At 39.0% G+C, this 23,819-nt stretch overlaps 1 protein-coding gene across 1 annotated transcript; it reads left to right on the top strand.

Moving 5' to 3' along the window:
• Nucleotides 1-777: 777 nt before the first annotated feature.
• On the top strand, nucleotides 778-15,568 carry LOC134226325 (uncharacterized). Its single transcript, XM_062707042.1, has 2 exons — nucleotides 778-2,916; nucleotides 14,816-15,568. Exons 1-2 carry the CDS (start codon nucleotides 778-780, stop codon nucleotides 15,344-15,346), a joined length of 2,670 nt encoding a protein of 889 aa, XP_062563026.1. The 3' UTR covers nucleotides 15,347-15,568.
• Nucleotides 15,569-23,819: the final 8,251 nt, after the last annotated feature.

Raw genomic sequence — 23,819 nt, forward strand, 5'->3', positions numbered from 1 at the left:
CAATTTTGGATGTTTTTACTGTTATTATGTATTCGGAGCTATATTGGTGTCAAAAATAGATATAATGTTTCCATTTATTTAGGTAGCAAACTTCCTTCAAAATGAAATAAAATGCGCCAGCTTTTACAAGATCGAAAAATCTTCAGTCTTTTGATCGGACAACTGCAAATTGAAATCCCATCATTATCCAGAAAGAAAACAACATCAAGAAATCATAGAGATGGAAGACTGAAATAACAAAGTTATAACTTTGGCAATGTAATATTGTTGCCACGTTACCCTTCGTAATAGGTGTTGTAGAAGTTATACGCCTCCGCAATTGTGTATATTATGGTTGCCCGAATGAGTTCAGACGACTTAAAACGGCCAGCAAATTATTGTCGCCATTTCTTGATAATCAATTGTCTCGCGTACCACCCAATGGACACTTCATTACTGAGTCAAATGCCGAAGATCGTGATAAGTGTCGTCGGTAAATTCGATGGACCTCAAAAAACCAGTTAACATTGAACATAACCATCACAGCACATCATACTTGACCGCATGTGTATGCTTTGCAAATAGAAAAATAGCAATCCGCGCTCAGAAGATTAAGCCTGGGTTTGGAACGAAGCGTGAAAGAGTCATCCATCCATCCATCCACCCATCCACGGGCGCGACTTCTTCTAGGGTACATGCTATTGGAAGAGAGTGGGGTTGTGGTGGCTTTTTGAAAGGTTGTCCCGAACTGGTCCGTGATGGAACAAAGCAGTTATTATTGGCAGCTCACAAGTGAAGATGCACTTTTCCAGTTTGGCAAATTCATTGCTTTTGAAATGGTTTCTGGTGTTGCACTCGTTAATACCCCAAGTATATCTACAGCATCCGGATGAGGAATATTTCTCTTGTCGAGGGGGAGGGATTTGCGTGCCGCCTTATTTGTGCAAAAATGGTACAGTAATTACCAACGGCGATGGATTGATCGACACTAGATTGAGTGAAAACAATTGTCCTGCGGATTTAGTATGTTGCCGCGATGCAAGCACCGGGTCTCAAGATGTGGACTGTAACGCAACGTGTGTTGAGCTATATCAATGCTTGGATGATGTTTTCGATAGTGGATTACGTGCTATTGGATCTAGTGAGAAGTTTTCCTGTCCAGATAATAAAATATGTTGCAACAGAGTACGACCAGTGGAATCAATAAGCGAAGGTGCACCACTTCACAAGTGCACGGGGAAATGTGTTCCTATTGATCAATGCGACAAAGGAAAGTCGAATATTACTGGAATAGATTTGATTGATTTGAGGTTTTCTGGTGGAGAATGCAATCAACCTGCATTTGTATGCTGTATGGACTCACAAATAATAGTACCACAGTTTGGAAACGCAAACGTCTGTAATGGAAAATGTGTATCTATCCATGAATGCATGAATACAACGACGGATGGTGCAGGGTACAATGAGATTGATCTGAGAATCAACAATGTTGGTTCTTGCACCGGAGATTTAGTTTGCTGTAGCGATGCAACGAAGTCAAAATTTGAGTGCCAAGGTATGTGCATGCCAATTTCTCAATGCGGAAAAGATCTGATAGATCTGAGATATTCGAACGAAGGGTGTGAAAGGGCAGATTTCGTCTGTTGCTTAGAACGAATTACTCCAAGCCCACCTTCGCAATCAGTTTGTAACGGCATGTGTGTTCCAATGTCCCAGTGTCCTGATTATGCTGGAAATGGAATAATCGATCTGAGAATATCCGATAAAGCATGTCCAATCAATACAATTTGCTGTACCACAGAATTCAAACCCGACTCTCTACAGTGCACATGCAGTCCTATTCATCAGTGTTTAGATGACATCACGGTCAACACCAGTGGAGGAGATTTATTAGACTTAAGAGGTCACGTGGGAGAATGTCCTTCAGAACAAATCTGCTGCAAAAACATTAAACCAAGTGGACATGAAATGATGATACCACCAGCAAGTCGTGCGTGTCAAGGAATGTGTGTTCCTTTTAACAACTGTCCAGGTGACGCATCGTCCAACTATCATGGATGCGCTGATAGTTTCGTATGTTGCAATTCTATTCAATCCGACATTCCTTCTCATCAAATGTGTGAAGGTGAGTGTGTACCTCCCGAGGAATGTCCTGGCGAATCGACAAACCCATTTGGATTAGGTTTGATCAACTTAAGGAAAAGATCGCATAATACCTGTATGGATAACTTAGTTTGTTGCGTGAACAGATTAGTAACTCCTATTGTAGTACCAGATGATGTTCAAAGTGCTTATACTTGTGAAGCGTCGTGTGTACCATCCTATCAATGTAACACTCCTCATACAAATATTATAGATTTGAGGGCACATGGTAATTGTCCAGGTGATTTAGTATGCTGTGAATCAACTGTTCTTGTACCTCAAACACCTACATATACAGACGGAATTCAACAAGTTGGAACCAGCTGCGTTGGATATTGTGTCCCCTTGGTGCAGTGTGCCGACCCACCTGTAACAATGATGATGCACTTAATTGACCTCCGATTCAGATCCAGCCAAAGTTCTTGTTCGGACGGATTAATTTGCTGTGGTAATCCAATCCGAAAGTCACCCGAAGAAGAGAAATGGCTGCACTGGATAGAGGATATGAACAACTTAGTTGATCTTCCAAATCAAGAGGAGAAAAAATCAGGGCAGTGCCAGCTTAGTATCGATCGAAGCACGAACCGAATCCAACCAAATGGGATTCCCTGGTTGGTGTCGATTTGGGAAAGCCTTCAATACCAGCAAGAGCGGCGTAAGAAATATATCTGTACTGGGATATTGCTTAGAGCTGACGTTGTCCTTGTTTCTGCCGATTGCGTTCAAGATGTGCCGAAAGACAGGCTACTTGTAAGAGTTGGGAATAGCAATTTGAAGTCTAAAACTGGTTTTCAGGTAAGCGCAAAATAATTAATACCCATTTAATTGTCAAAATTTTGTAAATACAATAGTTGTATTGTGTTCAATATTTTAGAAGTATTCTATCTTGTGTTTAGCGTAAGATTGTCCTTTCCAAATTAAAACAATAAATTAAGTCGCGGAACGTTTTCTTTAACGTTCTGGAAAATGTGGCCGATTTTCCCGAATTCGCGACTTAAATCATGGTATATTTTTGCATGAATTCGGGATCGATTTTTATGCGTGAAGTTCAATTCTGTAAGGCATGCATATACAATACACCTAGATATTTTTTACACGTTTTTTTGCAAGGTTTTTATTTACGAGTTTTTTTACACCGATTTTCGAAATAGTTGACGCCCTTTTGTAATTCAAGATGTCCGACTTCCGGTTTGATAAAATGACCGGAAACATGATAATGGACATGCAATATGGGTAGGGGTGGTGGAAATTCGCGGCAAAATTTTCAAAATTTCGCGAACAGCCAATTCAGAAAATCTGAAAATTCGCGGTAATTTCGCGGTAAATTATATTTCGGTATAAAAAATAAAAAAAAAAGACTACGTATGTAGATTCCATATTTATTTAAATTGTTGCGTTAATGATTTTAATTTTTTTACTACTTTTTTGCATTACTAGTCAAAAGCACTTAGTAGGCCCAATTTTTTTTCCGTCAACTTTTGGCGCTGGGAAGTGTTGATTAAATTGTACTGGCTGACACTACGTTCAGCATCTACCGAGTTTCCAGGAATAGACAGATATTCCACCGCTATTTTGAAGAGCTGAGGAAAGCGGTCTCGGTTTGCAAACCAAAACGTGAGTGGATCGGCATTTTCCTGTATTTCCGTAACCGCATGTTTGTAGGTGGATAGCTCATCCTAAATCATAGAATTCCTCCGGAAGTTCCTCCAGGAATTCCTCCGGAAGTTCCTCCAGGAATTCCTCCGGAAGTTCCTCCGGGAATTCCTCCGAAAGTTCCTCCAGGAATTCCTCTGGAAGTTCCTCCAGGAATTCCTCCGGAAGTTCCTCCAGGAATTCCTCCGGAAGTTCCTCCAGGAATTCCTTCGGAAGTCCCTCCAGGAATTTATTGGCAGTTTCTTCAGAAATTCCTCCAAGATTTCTTTCGGAAATTCCTCTAGGATTTTTTTCCGGAAGCTCCACAAAAGATTTATCCAGAAGTGGTGCCGTACACTAATTACGTAAGCATGTTTTCTGGGTTTTTCAACACCCTGTCCCCCCACGTAAGATTTTCTCCACGCAAATCATTTTTAATTTATATGAAGCGTAAGAAAATGGCAGACCCCTTCTCCCCCCATTAGTGCTTACGTAATTAGTTTACGACCCTTATCTCCATCCGTCAAGAATTCCTTCGAAAAATCCTACAATAGTTCCTTCGAAAATTCCTCCTTCTCCCAAAAAATTAAAAATTACAAAAAAAGATGCTGTAGTTGTGAGTTGGTCACCATGCAATATTTTTTACCGTACCGTATTTAATTAGACGTAAAGTAGACCTTATTGTGCTGTCCCGTCGTAATCTAAAAATTCCTCAATTTGTCCCGTTTTTTCATTGTTTCTTCCAAAGACCACCAATATATTATTCAAACAAATTCAATATGCCAGGCAGAAATTCAAAATCAAATACATAGAAAGTGTTTTATTTTTGTTTTTAGTAGAGTGATTCGCAGCCCTTGGCTGGTCCATCTCTCAACAAAGAAAGTGGACGAAACCCATACAAAAATTGTGAGATATAGGATAGGATGTAGATTGTAGATGTTTTGCATTTAACATTGATTGACTTTTCGGTTTTTAACATGGCGCTTCTCCAGGAGATTTCATGATTCTTCTCTATTTATTCCGGAGGCATTACAATTTAGATTGAAAGAAATTAGCAACTTGGTAGGTAAGTATTTCCTAAAAATCAAGTCGAAGTAGGTAATACAATATTGCCTTCCTCGTTGAACAAAGTTGTACCGAAAGGGTATAGGATTACTCCAAAAATAAACTTTTGACAAAAGTCTCGGCGACCCATAGTTTTATATTCCGATCGACTTAGGCTCGTCGATCCGAGGTAGTGTCTGTATGTGTGTTTTTGTATGTGTGTGCATTCGTGTATGTGTACACATTTTGAAGACACACTTTTTGGTACTTAGCATTACCCGATTAACTCGCTACAAGTTGCATTCGTAGAGAAATGCGGTCCCATAGTTCGCTATTGAAAATTGGCCCAATCGGACATTGCATTTCGGAATTATTGAAAAATCATTGTTTTCTTCGTCTCGCATATGTAAAAATACATGGGGAAAATCCGTGGACCAAATTCCCGAGGTGTTCGAACAACTTGTTTAAAGAAATCTCAACGTGCAAATTTATGACAAATGTTTAGCTTTAGAAATAATGATATAATAAATTAGCAATCATTTGTCATAAATTCAAGAATTTTGTAGAACAACGACTTTTGGGGGAAAAAGTATTTTTATGCACTTAAAAGCCTGAAAATCAATTTAACATGGACAAAACGTGAACGGAACGAATCGCAATGTTCACAAGACTTGTAGAGCACACCCAAAGCTTCCGTATAAAGGTTGTTGCGATAGTTTTCGACGTTTATATCTCTTGTTAGATTTTTTACAAAATTGAAAATAGCCCAAAAACACTAAATCGACTTGAGCCACCTCGAAATTTTATCCGAATTAGCTGAAAATTTGACAGGAGACCTATTTTAGCATAATAAAGCCTGTCCACGTTAAATTTCGGATACTGTGACAATGTCCAATTGATTTGTAGCCATTTTATCACTTTGGACAAGAATGAAAACACGCTGAACGAATCACATAAAGTGGAGAGATTGAGTTGTCATGTAAATTGATCTTCTTAGTAGTTTGTGAAAATTTTAAAAAATCGCTCTGGATGATGGGTGTCCGAAATTTAACGTGGACAGGCTTTAATTGTGATTCTGGGCTAACCGGTTGAATTTTTCATACTTTTTGAAAACATGAACACAAGCCTTGGCTGTATGGATCGATAGGTCTGAGCCAAAAACGAAGAAAACAAAAACGAAAAAAAGAAAACATGAAGAGGTCTAATAATTATGGTGCTACCCAAAATTTTTTTTTTGTTTTCGGAATATTTACATGTTATGTTTTTCAAAGTTGTAACACAGCGTATTCCAATCAATTTTGCTAAAAAAAACTTTTTCTGTAGCTCTTAAGTTGGCTGATTTAGAGCAATTTTACCTAATTGGATTAGGGTGTACTTCAAAAAACAGTATTTTTGATCTACTTTTTTGTTTTAGAATTCTCGAAAAAATCGTCTTCAAGTGACTTTTAGAGCTCAAAAAATGCAGCTTTTGATGGGTAAATGTGCTCAATATCTTTTTCCGATCAAGAGTTATAATCGTTTTTCGGTTAAAATTACATTTCTCTCATAAGTCGATATCTCCGGTTAGGGCAGACCAAAAAAATATGTTTACACGGCATTTGTACTTTAGGCCGAAAATGCATCTTTTATCGATAATCTTGCAATACGGTGATAATGATAAAACTTATAAAAAGTAATCAAGCTGTAGATTTTTTATTTTTTATTTTTCACGAATGTCACCTTCTGAAAACTTTTAGGGCTTTTCAATACGCGTGTTTTGCTATAAAAATATCGTCCGACCGAAAAACGATTATAACTTTTGATCGGAAGAAGATATTAAGCATATTTACCCATCATAAGTTTTTTTGGGTTCTTTCGAGAAATCTGAAACAAAAAAAGTAGATCAAAAATACTGTTTTTTGAGGTACACCCTAATCCAATTAGGTAAAATTGCTCTAAATCAGCCAACTTAAGAGCTACAGAAAAAGTTTTTTTTAGCAAAATTGATTGGAGTACGCTGTGCTACAATTTTGAAAAACAAAACACGTAAATATTCCGAAAACGAAAAAAAAAATTTCAAATATTTTTTGTATGATGAACCACCCTATTTTTTGTAGCACCATAATGATGGCCTAACTATTTCGAAAAGTTTTGTAGAACAACAGTTTTTTCTAAAAAATATAGTTTTGGCTTAAAATGCATCTTTCCGCGTAAATCTATATCCTGGACCATAGTGCAATGGTAGGGAAGTATGGCCAATATGCGTGAGCAACTTGACAGCTCCAGTACATTGTCAGTGTACCCCGAAAAATTGGTTCAGGTGGTTCTGTCAAACTCGATTATTTCGTGAGCATTTCCTGAATATGCCGTAAAAAATTAAAAATAAACCCCAAATTTTAATTATATATATTTTTTATTCATTTATCACACAATTACACTACTCATTAGTTATTTTGATATAGGCTCGTATATACACAAGCACTACGGAGCTGGGTGATGAATTATATAGATATCATCACAACCTGGTTTGGCGCTGGAATAATGGAAACAATTATAGGAGTACTTAGGCCGTGAACCATTCCACCGATTAAACTTTTAGTTACAATTTGACAGTTTGATGGTTACTGTGTTGTTGTTGAGAAAGTTTTTGTTCGTTTGATTTGAGATGGGTGTGATAAAAGCAAATAGCAATTTTTTTTCTTTATTTTTTGTGAATTTCGAAATGAATTCAATTCTTCACTTTAAATAGCAAATATTGACACTAGTAGAAATGGTTATATTTGTTTCATTTAAGTCATTATATTTTTATTAAAATAGGACAACGTGTGACAACAGTTAGCCCATATATTTTCTGTCAAATTTTCCCTTTCCGTTGCCGTTCCGCTAACATTGTGTTTGGGGCTTTATTCGGTGCGGAAAAGAATCAGTTTTATGAGTTTTATTACGGATAAATTTTTATGTTCAAGCCAATATTTCAGGTTAAAATCAATGCCTAAGTTCATCAAAATACTTCGATGATTATTAATGGCTTCCTGTGCTAAAATGTGTTAAGCTAACTTGATAAGAAAACATGTTGGTGGTTGTTGTAGTTGTTCATAACGATGCTATATCCAAGCTGCGCAATGTTTCCCGACGTTGAAGTTCGTGTTTCGGTTAATCGTTAATAAGTATTTTATAATCCATCTCCGAGATCTTGCAAATTAAAAGATCATCTTTGTTGGCCTCAATATGTTCTGAAGTCTGAACAAGCTCATGTTTACAATGCTCACATTTTATTTTTCCAATAAACCGTTTTGAACTGGTAAATCAATGATTGAAGCGAAAAGTCATCAACCACAGTGGCGGACGCAAGCGTTTCAACAACCAGAACATCGGGATCGTTTTTATCTTCTATCGTAGTCGAGTAGTATTTTTGTCGCAACTGGATTACCACCCACTTTTATTTTGTATATTATACTCTGCGCTTCGAAAACTCAATACAAGAAAAATTTTATGAAATCAAATTAGTTTTGTTTTAATTTAGTTCAATTAATGGTTCCAATTATCTCTACGCCTTTTTGTACTGCAACTCTTGCCCGTGGTTTGGCATCAACAAAAGACGAAACAAAAATATATTTTCCCTTACAACAAAACCGTGTCGGCGATGCAGGATGGCCCGTTGTTTACGTTGTGTGGCGCCATCTGCTATTTTCCAAGTGGGTACGAAAAACTAAGGCTTTCTGTCATCTTGTGGGGGGGTTGGCGCCCCCTAAGCAAATCTTTCAAGTTAAAGTGATTTCATCCGAAACCATGTATTTTCGAAGAGTTTTCTAATATCTCACTGAAATAGTCACTCTTTTGCATACTTTAAGGTAGTCAATGTTTTAGACTGATTATAATAAGGAGAAAATGATTTTTGTATCTAAAGAAAAAGCATTGCTGACATAAAAATCGAAATTGCATAGCAAAGGGATAGAAAGCATTTTAATTTAAAAAAACCAACTTGATTCACCGAGTAGTGATACTGCCTTCCCGCATTTAGCCAAGACACCAACCTTATATGGTGAATATGGTTCGATGTACCATTTTGTTTATAACTTTTAAAAGCAACGGTCGATCGTTTTATAATTCAATAGTGATCAACTAGCCTTTGCCCCCTGTCGAATGAAGCGAGGAAATCGGTTAAGGATTACCATATGAAAAGTTGTCTAATGTTTTTCTTAACTTTTGTGCATACACATACACACACACATACACACATACATACACACAGACAGACAGACATTTGTTCAGCTCGACGAGCTGAGTTGAATGGTATATAACACTATGGGTCTCCGAAGCTTCTATAAAAAGTTCGTTTTCGGAGTGAAATGATAGCCTTTCGGTACAACTTTATTGTACGAGAAAGGCAAAAAAATAAAATGCATAGTTTTTGACAAAGTTTTTTTTTTTTGGTAACGAACGACTTGCAACAGTTTATTGGCCTCAGTCGTTCAGGATTATGAGACAAAATTTAGGCTAATAATTAGGAAAACGTGGTAGTGCATTTTATTGAAACGGTTGATTTTATTACGGTATATATTTCGCCTACATGATAAAGCAAGAATTGCCGCTATGGACAGATAGCGCTACTGTAGCGTAATTCAGTCAAAACATCTTGTATACTAACACCGTTTTTCAGCCCAAGCTGAAAATAGCCCAAGCGACAGCTTCGTGATTTCTCATGAAAAAACTTCTAGTGTCTCTGTAAAGTGCAATAGTCTCCATTCGCCATTCATGGAACCCCACGTGATGCCTTCGGGGTACCTGCAGGAAGGGACTAAAACTTATCATGCGACTGCTATGCCTTCAAGATTTCTCACGAATAAACTTTTAAGCCGTTAGACCACATCTGCCTCTTCCGGAACCCCACAGAGTGCCTATGGAGAACCTGTAGGAGGGGTCATTTCCTTTTCCAGACCAGAGCGTGTTATGCGATAGCCTTTTCTTCATATTTTTTTGTCAATTATCTTCTGTTCATCGTCAAAAAGGGCAAAGGGAGATCTAAAGCGGAGGACATTTCCATTTCTGGCGAATTAACCTATTATGATCCAATATACCTCATTGACCGGGTTCTCGAGTAGCCTCGCGAGAAAAGGTGTAGGATTACCAATCCGGTTAGATTGATTCTTGGTTCGGTCTAGGATGTTTTCGGGTTGGAAACAGACAATTACTCGCGCTTAGTTTCATAGGGGCGTAACTGTATTGATCGATTTTTCGTCGTCGAAATTTTCTTTTTATTATTGTACCGAATTGCGCTAGTTTGTCGATGATTTAATGGTTTGGTGTGATAAAGGATGATTGTATCTTGCACTAGAATCAATAATCACGGTTGTAGCTTTTGAAACAATTGAGTTAATAACAAAATATGAAATCGATTTAGATAAATCGATCAATACAGTTACGCCCCTATGAAACTAAGCGCGAGATTAGCATTGATCACCATTGAGGAGGTGATTTATGTAAAATTTTGGCATCGGTGTATAAGCTTTTTCGACAATAATTTGTTGATAATCAGTATTTAACCAATCTCTGATCCATAATTGAACATCATTTTGTGTATGTTGTGGAAAAAAAGTTAACTTTTCTAATTATAAACATCCACATGTATCTCATCATTATTATGTTATCAGTTGGGGTAAATTCGACACCTGCCATCAAATCACGAAATACCTCTGTTTTATTAGACTCATCATTCGTATAATATAAGTCAAGTATTGGAAAACGAGGCGCTGGGGAATATAACTGTATCATAGACTGGTTACATACCTTATTATCATTGGGCGTGACAATAGGTCTAGGGGGTACTATTGAGTCATCAAGGAAAACCTGCAGGTCGGATAACAATAGCGCCCAAAGAAGAACCGTATTTTAAGTTTCTTTTGCTTTTAGATATATTCAATCCGTTCTCTAGTGTTGTTCTTTCGTGATCCATTTTTACTCCTGTAAACATGTAGCTTGTCACTTACGGAACTAGTCATTTTCATTTCTTGTCATAACTGCACCATACGCATTTATTTTAAATCGTCATTATAAACAACTTTTTAAAATAAGTGAAATTTAAATGTAGTCAATATTTACAGTAGTTAGTAAATATGTTACTAACATTCTTATACTCTATATATTTCTCACCCGACCCACTAAAGAAACTAAATAAAATATGATATGTGGCGATGATTTAAAATATATAAAAAAAATTCAGCCATCGTTTATGAGTGACCCCTAAACATGAATTTCATACACAAATATCAAAATGAATGTTGTTAAACATTTTCAATTATGTTTCAACATCATTTAGAATTGTTCTGATGTTCGATTCCATAACGATTTGATGTGTCGGTTTTACCCTCATGTGATGTCGATCTTACCCACACCCCAGCTGGTTGGGCTGTAAGATGGACTGTTCATCTGTTTTCATCATAAATCAAATTCTATCAAAAAATATTGTCCTGAGACCTCATGGACTGATGCATGAAGAGCCAAAGTATGCTTGTATGAAATTTCTAGACCGGAAAATTGCTTCATAGATTGGGGAACTGTAAAGTTGCTTAGGGTGTCGGTTTTACCCACTTTTCCCGTACTCATGCAATGGCGGGCATAGAAAAGCTTTCAATTAAAACTGAGAAAATGGTAACAGAATACTATGATGAAAAGCCGGCCAAACTCTAGCTGGAATGTGGAGCCATTGAAGAAGATATCCCATTGACCACTACCGGAACCTCACAGTGTTTGGTGTTTACACCAAAGCGCGACATACGACAGCTCCTTCTTCGTAGTTTCTCATAAACAATCTTCTGTTGAATCTGTAAAGGACGATAGACCTTATTGATCACTCTCGGAACCTACGATGATGCACTGGAAGGATGCACCTATCCTAGTGACACACACAAACACTTTAAAAATTCTAAAAAATTAAACATTGTTTAGTGTGGTTTTTCTATTAAGTAATGTTTCAGAGGAGCTCCATGTGAAAAAAAAGTTTTCATCTAAATACACCAAACGCTACTAGTAGAAAATCTGGAAGATATCTATGTCTATTATGACAAATATATTTCCAGAAAATACACAACAAATAGAAGCAGAGTTACAAATATGAACTCCACAACTTTTAGCAACGAAGAGTAACCTGTTTCCATTCTTCATCTCAAAGCTAGCATGTTCCTATCAGAAACAAGGAAATTAAAATCAGTTTCATTTGTTTCTTGTAATGCTGTATCGTTTGTCAAAGTTAAGACAATCGGTTATTTTCTACTTCTACTAATTGAATTCGGTTATATGTAGCACATCTAGATATTTTATGGTAAATAAAAATCATCGACTGATTGTATAATCCATACGGACTTGTAAAACCCTCCTCCGCGAAAATCATCAGTCATCACGCTTCTCGTAATCCTCCCTTTTAGTATTTAGGGTCCGGTCGTTGTCGTTGTCGGTTACCCACAGCATTAATAAATGTGCACGAAGCTTCTATAGTTGGATCATTATTTATTGCAATAAATTGCGCAATGCGAAGTGATCGACAGTGGAGGAAAGCACATGATCCATCTTCTTTTTCCTAGCTATTTGGGTAAAATCATGCCTCAAAAGACAGCCTTCAACGTAGATCATAGAGTGGAAGCATTGCTTCAGGCGATTCGTGTTCGGTATACATAGGGTAGAGAACCATTTGGGCAGCATCCCCTATTCCCGTCCGCAACGTTCAGTACTCTATCGCATTACAACCGAATTATTTGTTTTTTTAGTACATGGTTAGTTTTTGTCGATATCTAGTGATGTACAAAAAATCAGGCCATTTGGTTGGAACGCGGTCGAGTTATTAACCTTAAGGACGGGAATAGGGGATGCTGCCCAAATGGTCCCGCTCCCTACAAGTTGCAATCAATTTTAACTTTATTTTGTTTTAAAGGGAAAGATGGATCCTCTGTTTTATTAAGAAGAACCAAAGCTGTTTTGTGCTTGCGTATATTTTTACTAGCGACAAATTTGACATGGGTGACTTAAAGAATTATATACACGCTTTTTTTCAAGTACTTATTTTGGTAGTTGTATATAAAAATGTAGTGAAATTAATAGCAATATAATACGGAATTATATCCAATTTGAAATATATTCTTTACATGTACTTAATATACGAGAAAGGCAAAAATACATTTTTTTTTGCTAATTTACGAGATGAACCAGCCAAGGGCCGAATATCTTGTTGATAAAGATTAAAATAATTTCTGCAATACCTTTTGTTACATTATATTTCGGGTACTTATTCAAAAGGACGTATGTGATTTCATAAACAAAGATTCAAACGTCAATTTGTCCGTGACGTATACGCCATTTTCCAAAAATGGTGTTCACGAATACTACTCAACAAGCTTTTTAACAGAGGAATGAAAAACATAAATGTTGTAAATTGGCGCTTACGTCACTTTTCCAGATTATGGCAGTATGCAAACCATCACCAAAGACAGATAGGGGGAGGTATCAACTACCTGTGTTGCTTTGCTTGGGAGTGCCATTAGATTGGACAAATCGACGTTTGAATCTTTGTTTACAAAATCACATACACGTCCTTTTGAATAAGTACCCGAGATATATTGTTACATTTTCTAACAAGACCGCCGCTATTGGTACTACTGTTGGAATATCAGGTTGTGTGCGACGCTTCACTGTAGATCGAACATGGATAGTAAGCAGACGCCAGTTGGTTGTCGTTGATCTTGGGTAGATTAAGGAATATTGTTATGGATTTATTGAATAGAACTGCAGCTGCTGGCAGAAGTATCAGTCAGTAGCCTGCCGTGGTGTAGAGAGGGAACTCTAGTTGTTATTCTTTGTGAGGGGGTTCCCTTTTCCGGCCAACAACTACATGCACTAAAATTAACATAATAGAGTTAGTGTCAATGAAATATAGTTTCTTTTTTGGAAAAGTTGAAAAAAGTGTTGGAATCAATCGAACAAAGATTTCTTTAGGGGGGTCCCGTAGCGTAGTTTGCTACACGTTCGCCTTACAAGCGGATGGTCATGGGTTCGATTCCCAGCCCCTCCACCAAACCCTCGTCAGTCGCCGGATCCGCAGCCCATACGGTGGCGTTTGGGGTACGCGCCTTACCATCACGGCTGCCTGATGACAACTGACAACTTGTTCTTCTCGGAGGCATTCCTCCAACGTTACCCGGATAAAGGCTCCCCCAGACCTAAGCGATTTCATCGCCGCGACGACGACAACTAGTCGCCGCGATTCTATCGTTGGGTCGCTGCAAGCAATTTGGTATTTACGCTTCCATATTACCGACGACAGAATCGCTGTCGCCAAGCGATAGAATCGCGTCGCAACTGTCGCATCGCGTGTGTTTGGGGGAACCTTAAATGGCGCAACCGAACAATGCAACGATCATTGGATACACGACATGGACAAACGGACACAATGGACTCACGATGAGATGGACTGGCAACGACAACAATAATGAATAATAGAAATCTAAAAATAGATTCTGTGTGGATTCTGTACAGCAGAATACCACAGTAGATCTCGGCACAGTAGAGGTTAAGAAACACAGAGTGCTTACCAAATAAAGAAAGGAATATATAAAAAAAGATTTCTTTGAAAGGATTGATCACCCTTTAACAATAATAAATCGATAAGCTGATATTTTATCATCAATTTTTATGTCATTAAGGCTGTTACAAATATCAAGGGGAGGGGGAAGGGCTGATAACAAATAAATATTAAACTGAAAATCAAAAAAACTCCACGAATTTGTTCAAGATAGTTTTGAAAATTCCTCAAAATTATCCAATTCTTTTTGTTGTCTTCTCAAAACATTATATTTAAGCAAAAAATCCGATTGTTTTTCAAATATTTGTATCGGCTTGTATTGGAATAAAATGGAAGAAACTTAATAGTAAACATAGGTTGTTTAGTTGTTGTAGGGCCATTATAAGTTAATAGAATAGTTGTCATATTTGTCATAGAATCGGTCATCACGAAATTAACCATTTATCGATTTTAAAATTCTTCTATTTTCAGGAGTACCCCGTAATCAGAGAAGTGATTCATCCAGATTTCAATATGCCAATGAACAGCAATAATATTGCTCTGCTCTTCTTGCAAGATCATAATGGCATGAAACACCCCACAGCGTGCGTGTTCGGCATAAATGAGAATGTTTACGGCCTGGACTGTATTGTGGCTGGATGGGACATGCTTGAGGTTTTGGTTCCAAGCAGCTCATCTATCGTTCCTAAAAAGCATCACTTATCCATAATACAATTATCTTCCTGTTCTTCGCACGAGTTATGCACGGGAAAAAATCACCACACAAAGGACTGCAATAAACTGCAAGGCTCAGCGGTGATTTGTAACGATCAGTACAGACAGAGCTGGAAGATTGCCGGTATTGTTGCGAAAAATAATCAACTCTGTGACATGAGCGGAATCCCTGAAAGACTTGTGGGGATTCCCCCGCTAATGCCTTGGATTGAAGAGCAACTTTCGCCCAGCTTTGTGCAGAAACCGGCTGACCTTGGACCGCTACGAAAATATCTACCGGCTACGTGATGAAAGTTAAATTAAAAGTTGATGAACGAACATTTTGATCTTTCAAAGTTGATTTTGTATCATGCAGTTCAACCATCAAGACTGAATGAATAGCGTTGTATATATATGTACATATAAAAAGGAATTGTTTTATTTTACTGATTCTGCTGTGAAATGTTGAAGTCTTTAACTGTCAACTTTTCCGCGATGGATAATAAATAAACTTAGCAAGAGCACATTTTACGTACAATTTGTTTTCATTTTTGAGATACCCATTGTTTCGAAACTTTCTGTTTGAAGGCCAGTTAATATCAGTAGATGGTTTTTGCTATTGAAAAACCGTGCTTACCTCTGCGTCTCCACAAAATTCACAGGAAGGATTATCAGTTAGTCGGTAGGCATCGTTGAATTTGTATTCACTCTCATACGTAATGCGACCCTGCTAGTTTTTTACATAATGATTTTAAGGTGAAACTGTCCAGAATCCAATTTATTTTCACCTCGAATATTAAACTAAGAAGATTGCGTCGCAGCAAGCGTGGACTAAAAAAATGACAGCTGCTCGTTGCATCATTATTGAAAGTGGTGCTCTTGAAAACGCGAAATGGAATAAAATTGGCTTCCGAAAGTTCGTCAAATCAGATCACAAATCAGAACTAACAAACTACCTGCACACCGAGCAGGAACACGATCAAACGCGCACCAATTGTTTTGATTGCACAAATGTAGATGCAAATGTTTTTAACTCATAATATCTGACATCAGAAGTCTGTTCTGGTACAATTAGAATCTGTTTCTGGATCTCCCGGGGATCTGGTTCTCTAGGGTACTGGATACTTCTTATTTGGACTCAGAGCTCCCTCTGAAAAGTGGACCAATTTTGATTGGCTTTGAAACCTATCGTGGGGCATATGAAGCTTCGTGATTCTGAAAGATAATTCCAACAGATGAAATTATGGATATCAGAAGACCATCTTGCGACGTACGCATGGTTTTGAAAGAAGAAACCGATGAATCAGACCAAATTCTGAAAGCTTTTGAATACATTGGCTATGTCCGAAAATATTTCTTTGATCACTTTTCCGAGGGAAAAGGTTTTCTGGAAAACATGCGAACGTGATCAATAAGGCCAGAAGCATTTGTTAAGCATGTCTTTCAACGTCGTGAAGTTTGATGCATCACAAGACGTCACCGAATGTCGCAAAATGTTCAGTATCTATCGAATATGCATTTGTAAGCCTGTCGACATTAAATTTCGGACATCCATCTCCAAACGCAATTTTAAACATTTTTTCAAACTACGGAGAGAATCCATTATATGACAGCAAAACCGGAGGGTTTATGTGCTGCTTTCAGCGAACTGTCCGAAATCTAACGTGGACAGGCTTTAGAACTTGCATTTTGTGAGGATTGATACGTCGCCAGATGCGCTTCGAATGTCATCGAAATTCGTTCACTTTTCCGAAAGTGCCAGGTTTCAAAGAACACTTCCGGACGTGAAGTATCGGAGCGTATCGAAATTTGGCTACTTCCATGATGGAACAAGATGTAACCGATTTCAAAATTTCAGCAGTTGGGATTGTCTTTGTCGTTTTCGCTACGTTGCAGTATGCGTGAAAAGGTGATTTTCATGTAGAACGCCGATGTGAGAGCTAAATCGGCCATTGTGGTAGCCATTAGCGGACTCCAACGTGATTGTACGTTGACATGCTGTCGAATCTTTTCCGAAAATTTCATGACATTCGGACAAAAATGAGCCCACATTGTCCATTCAGATTCTTGTTTCAAGCCCAGACAAAAAATGGGTGAAGTATGATGCAACATATTTGTCACCATTCCTGTTTAAGGTGAAACCCGACGAAAACCGAAAACCGAAAATGAAAACTTTTTCGTCTTTGATGCGTTGCGGCTTGCGTGAAAAAGTGTTTGTCAGGTGTGTTGATAGTCTATTTATTAAAATTTTTTCGTTCAAAACGGCGAGGTAATGTGTAAGCCGGCCATTGTGACCACCATTAGACCGGAACAAATATAAATTCCTTATTTTGTCCTGCTGGTCTTTGGATAATAAAGGGAGTGGTAAATAAAAAAAAATTGTCCAGCCTCAATGGGACACATCATGTATGTTCTTCATTAAAATAGAAGGGGAAGGTCTCCGGTTGAATACTTTTTGACATGTGATAGATACGACAAATCTGAGCAAAGTCAAACTAGTATAGTTGGACAGCATAAATAATCAGAGCCAATATCGAAGCATTCACATGCATATGGTTTCTTGCCGCAAGCAAACAAAAAAAATCGTAAAAATTTGTTTGTGTTTCAAAATGTGCGATAAATCGAAGCAAATCATTGGAAAAAAAAGGTAAGTGTTACACTTTATCATTAAGAAACATAACAAAAGAAAAATGTCCATCATTTCCGGTAGTGGGCTACTAAATGTACCTGCCGCTGCAAACTCCACCCATTGCAATGATTGCGATCGTCCCGTGCGTTTGAAGTGCGCTGGTATGGCACCAAATGCAAGAGTAATTTTCTTCCATTTTACTATAAAAAGCCATTATTTTGTGATTTTTGAAATTGAAGGCTTCCAAAATAAATAAACTATTATTTCCATAAGCATTTTACTTCATATTTTATTCATTTCCAGCGGCTTTAAGGGGTAGCTCACAACCGGATACAAATTTTCGGTTGGTCAAAATACAACACTTCATATAAGTAGCCGTATTTTTTTTTTCGTTTGTGTAAAAACATTCCAGTTACTTCGGAGAAAAGTTAGCTCAGGTATGTAGCTTGCCAATTGGTGTTCATATTACTGTTGACTTGAAAAAAAGTATTGAGCGAAACACGCAACTATGCCCACAACCGGAGACCCTCCCTTACACATTTTGTAGGAAAAGCACACAATGAAAGTTTCGCCAAGGACGCTGGGGAGTCCAAGCTACGGATGTAGCATTATTTATTTATCTATTACCAGACTAAAGCCGGAGTGGCATGTGCCATACATAAAAGTCTTCTCCATTCAGCTCGGTTCATGGCTGCATAACGCCAACCACGCAGTCTGTGGAGGGTCCGCAAATCGTCCTCCACCTGATCGATCCACCTTGCCCACTGCGCACCTCGCCATTCTGTTCCCGTCGGATCGTTGTCGAGAACCATTTTCACCGGATTACTGCCCGACATTCTGGCTACGTGCCCGGCCTACCGCAGTCTTCCGATTTTCGCGGTGTGAACGATGATGGAAGGTTCTCTCAACAGCTGATGCAACTCGTGGTTCATTCGCCTCCTCCACGTACCGTCCGCCATCTGCACCCCACCATAGATGGTATCCTGGTGCGCGTTTGTCCTCCACGAGCATCATCCAGGTCTCGTGTCCGTAGAGAACTACCGGTCTTATTAGCGTTTTGTAGATAGTCAGTTAGGTACGGCGGCGAACCCTATTTGATCGGAGCGTCTTGCGGAGTCCAAAGTACGTACGATTTCCAGACACTATGCGTCTCCGAATTTCTCTGTTGGTATCGTTATCGGCGGTCACCATAGAGCCCAAGTACACGAATTCTCGACCACCACCACCTCGATTTCGTCACCACCGATAGAAACTCGTGGTGGGTGGCTTACATTGACCTTGAGGCTCTTCCTATCATGTACTTCGTCTTCGACGTGTTGATGACTAGTCTAATCCGTTTAGCTTCGATTTTCAGTCTGGTGTAGGCCTCCATCCTCTCAAAGCTACGTGTTATGATATCAATGTCGTCGGCGAAACTGGACGGACTTCGTGAAAATCGTATCACTCGTGTCAATCCCTGCCCTTCGTATTACTCCCTCCAAAGCGATGTTCAATAGCATATACGAAAGACCATCACCTTGCCGTTATCCTCTACGTGTTTCTGAGGGACTCGAGAATGCCCCTGAAACTCGAGCTACGCACATCACCCGATCCATCGTCGCCTTGATCAACCGTATCAGTTTATCCGGATATCCGTTTTCGTGCATTAGCTGCCATAGCTGGTCCCGATCGATTGTATCATATGCGGCTTTGAAGTCGATAAATAGATGATGTGTGGGCACGTTGTATTCGCGGCATTTCTGCAATAGCTTACGTATGGCGAACACCTGGTCTGTGGTAGAGCGTTCACCCATAAATCCCGCCTGGTACTGCCCCACGAACTCTCTTGCAATTGGTGTTAGTCGGCGGCATAAAAATGTAGCATAGCCAGCCATATTTTGTATCGGGAAGTTCAACTGTCGAAGACAAGTTTAGTACTTTACATTTAATTCCACTACGTTTGGTTATCTTTACCGATACGTTTTTCGAGCTTAACTGTGAGGCCGTCTTCAGTAATTGACTTGACTAAGCCTAAGTCAAAAGACAGTTGAAGACATTCCACTAAAAGAGCTTAATTTGTTTTTGCGAATCAGGAAGTGTTGCATCATCATTCGTTCATTATTATTTTGCAATGCGAAATTTAAGATAGGTATAAGGCTATGGCGGTGTGGTTATCACTTTCAATTGAATTTATGGTCATCGTAGAAATCTGCATACCCCTAACCAATAGTGAACCCTCTTGCCATATTTGCATTATAACAGCATAATATGATTTTTTTCCATGAAATTCCATCAGGAGTATCTAATCTACATTCAAATGATTTGATTACCTGCATTGGAAATGCAATGTAATGTAAAAATAGATGATTTTTTACAATTTTGTTGAAAATAAGCACGAGAGTGTCCTTTTTTTTTTTTTTTTTTTTACTAGGGAGAATGCATATACACACTAACCCAGTACACGTGCATTGTAGTTGCCAAACTACCACACGGAAGTGTACTGGAGTGTCGGACTCGACCATACCGGTAATACCGACTAAAATCCCTTGGGCTCCACCATCGTTTCCCCCAGGAACTACCTCGCAGTACTACTTCTGGGGGGACGGCAGTACTAAGCGTACTCACTCATTATCGCTCACACAGGCACTCGTCCCACGCGAGACTGACTTGGGTGCACGCACCCCATTCACTCCATTTGAGTCTTACTTGGATGCTCTCCCGGACGCTCCGCTGCCATGCCTCGAGGTGTCAATAGCGGTAACTTCCTGGGCCTACAGATATTGCGCTACGACACTCTGCCTCAGCACGAGCAGATCAATCACACCACTGCCGAAGCAGACCATACGCTACCCTGCCGAAGCAGGGACACTCCTCATGCACCACATGTGCACAACTGTAGGTGTGTGGGTACAACCCACTGCTACCCTGCCGCCGAAGCAGCTTCTCCAAAGACCATTCGCTCCATGTGACCCTTTTTCGGGTGCTCACTCTAACACTCCACTGCAATGCCTCGAGGTGTCGATGGGATACCTCGACTCCTGCCTCAGCATGTGCAGTCCATACTCAAACTTCTGCTGCGCTTTGAGGTGACAATAGCGGCGGAGACACGCTATGACACTCCTGCCTCAGCACAACCAGATCACTCACTCCCTGCCGAAGCAGCTCACGCGCTACCCTACCGAAGTAGGTACACTCCACAACTTATTCTAACACTCCACTGCCATGCCTCGAGGTGTCGATAGCGGTATGTGGGGACTAATCAACGATACTACGCTACGACACTCTTACCTTAGCATGTGCAGTCCATACTCAGACTTCTGCTGCGCTTCGAGGTGGCCATAGCGGCGGCGACTCGCTATGACACTCCTGCCTCAGCACAAACAGATCACTCCCTCCCTGCCGAAGCAGCTCACGCACTACCCTACCGAAGTAGGGACACTCCACATGCCAGTTGGCACTCCCTCCCTGGGCTTGTGCTTTTGAAGCGGCACACAGTCGCTTTGATAGAGTCCGCTTACGGGCACTTGTGGTTTTTTGGGAGGGATTTTAGCAGAGCCCACTGCTAAATCCCACCACGCCCTAGGCAGTTCTCCCTGACTCGCAGACAGCTGGGGAGGGGTCGTCAAGCCCTTGGACATCATGCTGTTCCTGCTGTCCCTGCTGCCCCCACGAGAGTGTCCTTTATAGGGATAGTTTTGTAGTCCATTATAGGGAAGAAGAACATCCCGAAATAGAACATGAAAACGAATAATGTCGTGTATTTGAGTGTTTTAGGATACATACTACAAGAAAGATACAGTACTTGTTATTAGACATCAAGTGAAAACAATATGTTCGAAATCTCCTCGATTTATGACGGGAAGTTAAAAATTCCACTAATAGTATTCACTAGGGTGGCTCAAATTAGTATGGGAAAAACTTTTTTCAATTTTTTTGCTGGGCCGCCCTCTTTTTCGGTTCTATTTGATGCCATGATGCTCTGGACAAAATTTCAGCCAAATCTGTCAACGTTTGGGCGGTGCTAAACTCGTAAGAAGTTTATATGCAAAAATGTATACAGAAACATCCAAAAACAGTGAATTGTAGTTGGACGGCACAACTTATGATGAAGAACTATGATACTCATTCAGATCTTGAAGAATTTAAAAGAGAATGTTATGCAGAAAACCGCGAGAAGATTGAAGTTTTCCCGGCTAAGTTATTAGCATTTCTCTGAAGTGGGGTTTGAGCAAATTTCGTTTCTTTTACCTTTGAAAAGAAATAAATTCACCCCCACAATACTCCAGTAAAATGCTAATATCTTTGCCTAATAAACTCTAATCTTCTCGCGGTTTTCAGCATAACATTCTGTATTTAATTCTACAAGAACTGAATGAGTGTCATGGTTCTTGGTCGTAAATTGTGCCGCCCAACTCCAAATCACTGTTTTTGGATGTTTCTGCATACATTTTTTCATATAAACTTCTAACGAGTTTAGCACCGCCCAAACGTTGACCGATTCGGCTGAAATTTTGTCCAAAGCATCAGGGCATCAAATAGAACCGAATAAGATGGCGGGTCATCAAAAAAATTGTAAAAGTGTTTTTTGAGCCACCCTAGTATTCACCCTAGTATTTAAAAATTCAAAAATAAGTGCAACTTCACTCCACTCCATTTAAAAAGCTTTGAAAAATCAGGTTAACCGGGAAATTGAAGAATACTAACCGTGTAAAAAACAATGTGGATCCACAAAAGAGCATTATACATATTTTGTGGGTAATGGTTGAAAAATTAAGGGATTATGGGGTCAAATAAGCATCAAATTGTATTTTTTGTATTTTTTTATATTTGCTTTGAAAATTAATAGTATTTACAGATAATTGTTAATATTATTCAAAATGTTTAACAGGTATTAATAAATGTTTGCTCAGCGATTACCAAATGATGGAGTTGTATTATTTAAATTAATATTTATCATTGCTTAGCTGTACATATCAATAGTTGCTACTCCGTAAATGATCAGAACTGGTGCAAATTACACTACGATGTAAGTGAATAGTGGTTGCGATTTTCCATCTATTCTCGAAGTGCACGTTTCAGCAGCTCGCAAATGTTGATCAATAACGGTACCAACCAAGTCCTAACAGTCAGTTGGGAAAGGGAGGGAATGTTAGTTTGTGGTTATTGATACTACTAGAGACCGAGAGTACCTCTGCATCTCCACAATTTCCACGGGAAGGAAGTTTTGTTAGTTGGGTGGGGTAATCAGTAACAAAGTTCGCGATTCACCATGTAAAGTGATGTGATCTATGCAACATCTACACAACAGTATTTGCATTTTCTTGATTTGTTCAATTGTTCATCCTTCACGGGAATAAACAGTTGCTACTAATTCATTTGAATTCCGGATTAGGCGCCCGCGTCATCATTTCTTTAAGGTAAGGAAAGTCAAAAGAACCGGGATTAAAAATGAAAATAAAGTAATATTTACGGCTGTTGAACTACATTGATAGTAATCGGAAAGCTAATGTCAATCAGCAGTAAGTTGACGTGGTGTGATTCGCGACGACAAGGTGGACAATCCCCCGAACACTCAACCGTCGAAGAAAGGGGCAAAAACTGGCTATTTCGGATTGCGATTCAATACGGAGTACGCGCTAGGTTCGACTTTCGTGGACCAGTGATCTATTTCAACTAAACTTTGGTCCATTCGTATAGATATCTGATTTCATTGTGATGGTGTGAATTGGATCTTTAGAGAGAAAAGAGCTCTCGTTAGGGTTTACAAACCATGATAAATTCGCAAATTCATTGAATACAATCTGCAAATAAATAGATATGCGTAAGAATTCAGATTTAGACTAAATTAGGTAGTTTTATCAATAAATGAATCAATAATAATAAATTCATCTCTAAACACCTTATTTTATCTCTATTTGAGGTTAAATAAAAATATTCAGCCAGACATATTTCGTTAATTTACGTTTATTTTACAAGTGGTTTATTTTGCATTACTTTGGCGCGCGTGGGTGTGTGTCGTTTGTGACCAGTATACCGTAATCAGGATCTCACTGATATTAATCCTGATGTTTCGGTTGGCACTCGTGTTGGGCACACTTTGAGCGGCACACGGCCGCTTCCCAGTCAACATAAAATTGTACATGGTTCAATACAATATGCTAAATTGAAGACGAT

This window comes from Armigeres subalbatus, chromosome 3, assembly GCF_024139115.2.
Source record: "Armigeres subalbatus isolate Guangzhou_Male chromosome 3, GZ_Asu_2, whole genome shotgun sequence".
Classification (NCBI taxonomy): Eukaryota; Metazoa; Arthropoda; class Insecta; order Diptera; family Culicidae; genus Armigeres; species Armigeres subalbatus.

Coding starts and splice junctions, on each gene's coding strand:
- LOC134226325 (XM_062707042.1), top strand. CDS start 778: ATGCACTTTTCCAGTTTGGCAAATTCATTGCTTTTGAAATGGTTTCTG. Junction 2,917..14,815: donor AGTCTAAAACTGGTTTTCAG/GTAAGCGCAAAA, acceptor TTCTATTTTCAG/GAGTACCCCGTAATCAGAGA.